The sequence below is a fragment of the Scyliorhinus canicula genome, chromosome 17 (assembly GCF_902713615.1).
Source record: "Scyliorhinus canicula chromosome 17, sScyCan1.1, whole genome shotgun sequence".
In the NCBI taxonomy this organism is placed as follows: Eukaryota; Metazoa; Chordata; class Chondrichthyes; order Carcharhiniformes; family Scyliorhinidae; genus Scyliorhinus; species Scyliorhinus canicula.
The window spans coordinates 102,888,522-102,895,294 of record NC_052162.1 but is presented as its reverse complement, the minus strand read 5'-3'; the positions used below and the strand labels follow the sequence as shown (position 1 = coordinate 102,895,294).

Genomic DNA, 6,773 nt, shown 5'->3' with positions numbered 1-6,773 from the left:
ATCCATCCCTGCTGGAAAATAATCCACACACTCGTACCAGGGAGAGGCTGTTCATCTGCTTCAAGTGTGGAACTCAATGCATGCCATCTGCATAGACACCAAAGGGCGCGGAGAGGCAAGTTGCTTGCTCTGACTGCGGGAAGGGATTTACTCAGTCACCTGACCTGCTGACACAGGTGTGTTCGCATGCGGAGAGGCCATTTGCTTATTACGAGTGTGTGAAGAGATTCGCTCAATCATGAAATCTTCTGCTACACCAGCAAGTTCACACTGGAGAGAGACTGTTCTCCTGCTCTGAAAGTGGGCAAATATTCACTGGGTTATCGCACCTCATTGCATAGCAACAGATTCACATTGGGGAAAAGACCATTCACCTGCTCCAAATGTGGGAAGGGATTTGATCAACTATCCCAGGAGTGGCCATTCATTTGCTCAGTATGTGCTACCGGGCAGTACGGTAGCACAAGTGGATAGCACTGTGGCTTCACAGCGCCAGGGTTCCAGGTTCGATTCCTTGCTGGGTCACAGTCTGCATGTTCTTCCCGTGTCTGTATGGGTTTCCTCCGGGTGCTCTGGTTTCCTCCCACAGTCCAAAGATGTGCAGGTTAGGTGGATTGGCTATGATAAATTGCCCTTGGGGACCGAAAAGGTTAGGAGGGATAATTGGGGTACAGAGATAGGGTGGAAGTGAGGGTTTAAGTGGGTTGGTGCAGACTTGAAGGGCCGAATGGCCTCCTTCTGCACTGTATGTTCTATGTGGGAAAAGTTTCACTGGATCCACTAATGTGATAAGTCATCAGCGAATTTGCACTGATGCACTTCAGCTGCACCTCCTGTGGAAAGAGATTCAAGCCTTCCAACCTTAGTATGCACCAGCAAGTTCACACTGGAGAGAGGCTGTTCATCTACTCCAAGTGTGGAAGGAACTCATTTAGTCATTCCACCTGCTGACACACGAGCGAGTTCACAAATGACTTGAACGATATTCATTTCAGTCTGTTCTGCTGATGTTAATTAACTCCAACCTAGGTATATGTATTAATGTTCTAAACAAAAGTCTGAATTAGCTGTTTGTTAAACACGCAGTGTGTCTAGTTTTTAATATATCTCTGACATTAAGTTAACTCATTTCGAAGGGCTCTCCGTTTCCCCTGACCCTCCTCCATCCTCACTTCCAACAAGTGTGAGGAGCTCATGGAGCTTCTTTGTCACTAAGATTGAGATAATCCGATCAGCTGCTTCTCTCCCTTCCACTAGCTCATCTGGGCAAACTCTCTCTAAAGTTCCACCTTGTCCGAACCCTGAACCCATATCTTTCTTTTTCCATAGGATCGTAGAAACCAGACATTGCAGAAGGAGGCCATTCGGCCCATCACTTCTGCACCAATACTCTGAAAACCCACCCTATGTGGACCCGTAACACTACATCCCTGGGTACTAAGGGACAATTTAACCTGCACATTTTTGGACTGTGGGAGGAAACCGGAGCACCCGGAGAAAACCCATACAGACATGGGGACAAAGTGCAAACTCCACACAATCACCCAAGAACTGAATTGAACCCGGGTCCCCGGCTCTGTGAGGCGGCAATGCTAACCACTGCTACCGTGCTGTCCAGATCCTTTCCTAACATTTTAATCAGTAATCTCCCAAATCCATGTCCATCTTTCCAGAACTCCATGTTTGAATCCCTCCAGTCAGGTTTTGACCCGGCCCCACAACTGAACCAGCTCTGATCAAAGGCATGGTAGCACAGTGGTTAGCACTGTTGCTTCACAGTGTCAGGGTCCTAGGTTCGATTTCTGGCTTGGGTCACTGCGGAGTCTGCACGTTCTCCTTGTGTCTGTATGGGTTTCCTCCCGGTGCTCTGGTTTCCTCCCACTATTCCCAAAAGACGTGCTGTTAGGTGAATTGGACATTCTGAATTCTCTCTGTGTACCCGAACAAGCGGCGGAATGTGGCGAATTGGGGCTTTTCACAGTAACTTAATTGCAGTGTTAATATAAGCCTACTTGCGACAATAAAGATTATTATCCTCTGTGACAAAGGTAAACTTTCCCTTCTTGACCTGTCTGTGGAGGTTAGGTGGATTGGCTGTGTTAAATTGCCCTGTGTCCAAAAATGGTGGGTGGGGTTACAGGGATAGGGTGGAGGTGGGGTGCTATTTTCAAGGGCCAGTGCGGACTCGGTTAGCTGAATGGCCTCCTTCTGCACTTCTAAATTCCCCGCTCTCACGCCCTGAGGTTTACCTGTTGTACTGAAAGCTGATAATATGAACCTTCTCCAGAACCTGTCCTGACCCTTCTACTGGTTCATTTGTTGACACCAGGGACTCTTCTTGTTCTACTGGGGACATTCCCTGTCTGCCCAGTTATTTCCTTTAAGTTTCCCTTGTATAATTTGTACATTGCTCCATCATATTGTCACATTTCAGTAACAAATGTTGAAATGTTTGCTCGTCATCCGTCCACTTTTCTCCTGGAGTTTCACACTAATCAAAATGATGCAGTTTCAGCCAATGAGGGAGATCCCGGCTCAGCCCCGCCCCTCATTCTCTCCGATTGATTGGAGGAGCAGCGTTTCAAGGTCTCCTTCCTCTATCTATTGGTCAGAAGCTGCCGTCAATCAGTGTGAGCTGGAGCATGCGCAGTTTGGACGGTGAGAGCTCCTGCACCCGGATTTTCAATGCGGGTTTTTACAAACACTGAATGGGAGCGGGAGCGGACAATAAACCCGTTTAGAACGACAGGACCGGCGGACGTGTTGGGAGGCCTCGTAAACTCACGCTGTCGGATTTAAGTCCTCAGGAAGGAACCATCGATCCCGGAGTTGACAGCCGGATGACCATTGTGGCTTTTAACGGGAGCCAGGTTCGATTTAACGGGTGCTATCTTTATCGGGGCATCGAGCAAGAGAGCGCATGTGCCGCAGTTCGTCTTGGGGCAATAACGGCTACCATTATAGTTTGAGCAATCGGCTCAACTGACTGAGATTGTGGCCAGACGGACTTCATCTCAGAGTGTTCCCAGGGAGAGGGGGGTCCAGCTGGTATTTAGTGAATGGAGATTGGAGCAGGGATTGCAAATTGCCTGAAGTCTTCAAAATATTTATGTGGAGTTAATTAGTAAACATAATAATCTTTATTAGTGTCACAAGTAGGCTTACTTACAGCGAAAATCCCCAAGTTGGCACACGCCGACACCTGTTCGGTGTCGACACCTTGAGGGAGAATTCAGAATGTCCAGTTCACCTAACAGCACGTCTTTGGGACTTTGTGGGAGTAAACCGGAGCACCTGGATGAAACCCATGCAGACACGGAGAACGTACAGACTACGCACAGACAGCGACCCAATGGTTGGGGCCTCACGGTAGCATGGTGGTTAGCATCAATGCTTCACAGCTCCAGGGTCCCAGGTTCGATTCCCGGCTGGGTCACTGTCTGTGTGGAGTCTGCACGTCCTCCCCGTGTGTGCGTGGGTTTCCTCCGGGTGCTCCGGTTTCCTCCCACAGTCCAAAGATGTGCGGGTTAGGTGGATTGGCCATGCTAAATTGCCCGTAGTGTAAGGTTAATGGGGGGATTGTTGGGTTACGGGTATGTGGGTTTAAGTGGGGTGATCATTGCTCGGCACAACATCGAGGGCCGAAGGGCCTGTTCTGTGCTGTACTGTTCTATCTATCTAATCCTGGAATCGAACCTGGGTCCTTGGCGCTGTGAAGCAATAGTGTTAACCACTGTGTTACCGTACCACAGGAAGAGAACCAGAAAACACAATGGTCATGAGACTGATCCCACATTTAAGTTAGAGAGAGATAGAAAAAGAAGGAAGGAAACCAAGACAAAACTGTGGCACAGTGGCTAGCACAGCTACCTCACAGCATCAGGGACCTGGGCTCGACTCTGGCCTTGGGTGACTGTGGGGAGTTTGTACTTTCTCCTTATGTCTTTGTGGGTTTCCTCCGGGTGCTCTTGTTTCCTCCCACAGTCAAAAGATGTGCAGGTTAGATGGGGTTGCCGGGACAAGGCGAGGGTGTGAGCCCAGGTGGAATATACTGACCGGGATGACTTTTGTAAATTCATTTTACAGAGAATTAGACGGAAAGCATTTTCCGTCTCCCAAGGGAGACACATCAAGATCTGACAGTCATTCGATTCATCAGCACCTGAATAGCATCAGCCTTTGAATGTGGAAGGAGAAATGTTTGTTCTGTCTGTGAGAAGATTTCAAATATAAGTGTGACTGGAAAAGCACCGACACACACATACACAAACATAGTCACCCAAGCAAGAGTGTTCCATTAAACTGACTGGAAAGAGCCTTCAACTAATTACACAGCCTGAAAAAAAAATCTCATCATTCACAGTGGGGAGAAACAGTAACGTGTCTTGTGTGTGGACAGGACATCAACTGATCATCCAACCTGGAGAGCAATAAGGACACCAGTGCTATGGAGAATCTGTGGAAATGTGAGAACTGTGGGAAAAGATTCAATTCCCCACTACCGCTTGAAAACCATCAACGCACCCACACCAGAAAGAGGCCATTCATCTGCTCTGAGTGTGGAAAGGGATTCAGTCAGTCAACCCACCTGCAGGCACACCAGCGAATTCACACTGGAGAGCGACCATTCACTTGCTCTGAGTGTGGGAAGGAATTCTCCCAGTTATCTACACTGCTGAGACACCAGCGTGTTCACACTGGAAAGCGACCGTTTACCTGTTCCGAGTGTGGGATGAGATTCACTGGCTCCTCTGACCGGCTGAGGCATCAGCGGGTTCATACTGAGGAGAGGCCGTTCATCTGTACTTCCTGTGGAAAGAGATTTAGATCTTCGTTCAACCTCACTGTACACCAGCGAGTTCATACTGGAGAGAGACCGTTCACCTGCTCCAAGTGTGGGAAGAAATTTGCTCAATCATCCACCCTGTTAAATCACCAGCGGGTTCACGCTGAAGAGAGGCCATTTACCTGCACTGTATGTGAAAAAGGATTCACTGGATCCTCTGACCTTCTAAAGCACCAACGAATTCACACTGAGGAGAGGCCATTCAGCTGCATTTCCTGTGGGAAAAGATTCAGGTCTTCATTCAACCTCACTGTACACCAGCGAGTTCACACGGGGGAGAGACCGTTCAGCTGCTTGGATTGTGGGAAGGGATTCACTCAGTTGACCAACTTGTTGAGACACCAGCGAGTTCACAAGTGACTGCAGGGTTGGCTTTTGCTGATATTCACACCCAGGACTGAACCATGTTCATTCTCATTAGTTTAAAGAATTGAACCATGTTCATTCTGACAAATCAGGTTTGTTTCTGCTGATGTTAATAATCCCTGTAACTGGGCTGGAATTCAATATCTTGGATCTATAGCTGATTGTGTTCTCGGGGCTGCAATGTCCCTTTAAGAACTGCTATCCGTGATCTTTCCCTGTGATTTAGGATCTCATCAGAAATTAGTTTACAGCAAGATTCTGAAATTTTACTTCAATCCTAAATTAATCCTTCGTATGAACTGTGCAATTTAGCATCTGGGAGTTCCCACTGATGAACACCTCCAATTAGAAAGTGCTGATTAATCTTGCTGACAATTCTGACTGACTTGCACATTACACCTCCATTATCCAGCAGAAAGAAGGGGAATAAGAATTGGTGGAGAATCAAAACTTCCCGAATGTTACCCCTCCTGCCTGGGACAGAAATTCCCTCGACACGGGAATGGAGACAAGGTCAATCCAAATAACAGACTGTCAGAAATCACTGTCTGAAAATCTTATAAAATCTTCAGAAATGTATGGAATATTATAGAAATTTCTCAATCTCTCTGCCTTCTGATTTCTTCTTTAGCAGCTTTTTGGTTGACAAACACAGGTCGGGCCTATTATCTCTGCCAAGGAGATGTCTCGAGCACAAGATATTTCTAACCCTCGCACAATTTGATCTCATGACCCATCCGTCTGTGTGAAGGTTAAAGCAGGCACTTGAGAGTAGAGAGATTTTGTAGTGATCCGCACTGTCCATAAGGGTGGCACAATGTTCAGCACAGATGCCTCACAGCGCCAGGGGCATGGGTTCAATTCTGGCCTTGGGCGACTGTCTGTGTGGAGTTTGCACTTTCTCCCCCTTTTCTGCCTGGATTTCCTCTGGGTGCTCTGGTTTCCTCCCACAGTCCAAAGATGTGCAGGTTAGCTGGATTGGCCATGCTAAATTGCCCCTTAGTATCCAAAGATGTGCAGGTTATGTGAGCTTATGGAGATAGGGTAGGGTGGGGTGGGATACTCTTTTAGAGGGTTGGTGCAGACTCCATGGGCTGAATGGCCTCCTTTTGCACTGGAGGAATTCTACTCTATGCTTCAGCCCAACACCCACACTCTGGCTCACACTAGTTAACCGTTCAGAGGAGACTGCCACCACCATCTACAGATTATGCTCCGTCCTGTTTGTCCTCCGGGAATAGTAAACCTGTCAAAGGTCATATGTATTTCTGCCTGTTTAGCTTCTGCATCATATTTAAATTGTTGCTTCTCAATAAACTACTTTAAAATCACTTCTGAGCTCAACCCCCTTTTTGGGTAATCTGACTCTCGGACCTAAATCTTACAAATGGTCTTCAGGGTGGGATTGCGGGAGTCGAGATCATAGGCTTGAGAAGCAGGCAGTAACTAGTGGGGTGCAATTTATCATGGCCAACCCACCTAACCTGCACATCTTTGGACTGTGGGAGGAAACCGGAGCACGGGGAGAACCCAAGCAAGCACGGGGATAACCTGCAGACTC

General features: G+C 47.7%; 1 protein-coding gene across 1 annotated transcript; it reads left to right on the top strand.

Annotated features, from left to right (window-relative positions):
• Positions 1–2,643: 2,643 nt before the first annotated feature.
• On the top strand, positions 2,644–6,124 carry LOC119951439 (zinc finger protein 418-like). Its single transcript, XM_038774636.1, has 2 exons — positions 2,644–2,870; positions 4,087–6,124. Exon 2 carries the CDS (start codon positions 4,448–4,450, stop codon positions 5,204–5,206), a length of 759 nt encoding a protein of 252 aa, XP_038630564.1. The 5' UTR covers positions 2,644–2,870; positions 4,087–4,447; the 3' UTR covers positions 5,207–6,124.
• The last annotated feature ends 649 nt before the right edge of the window (positions 6,125–6,773 follow it).

Coding starts and splice junctions, on each gene's coding strand:
- LOC119951439 (XM_038774636.1), top strand. CDS start 4,448: ATGGAGAATCTGTGGAAATGTGAGAACTGTGGGAAAAGATTCAATTCC.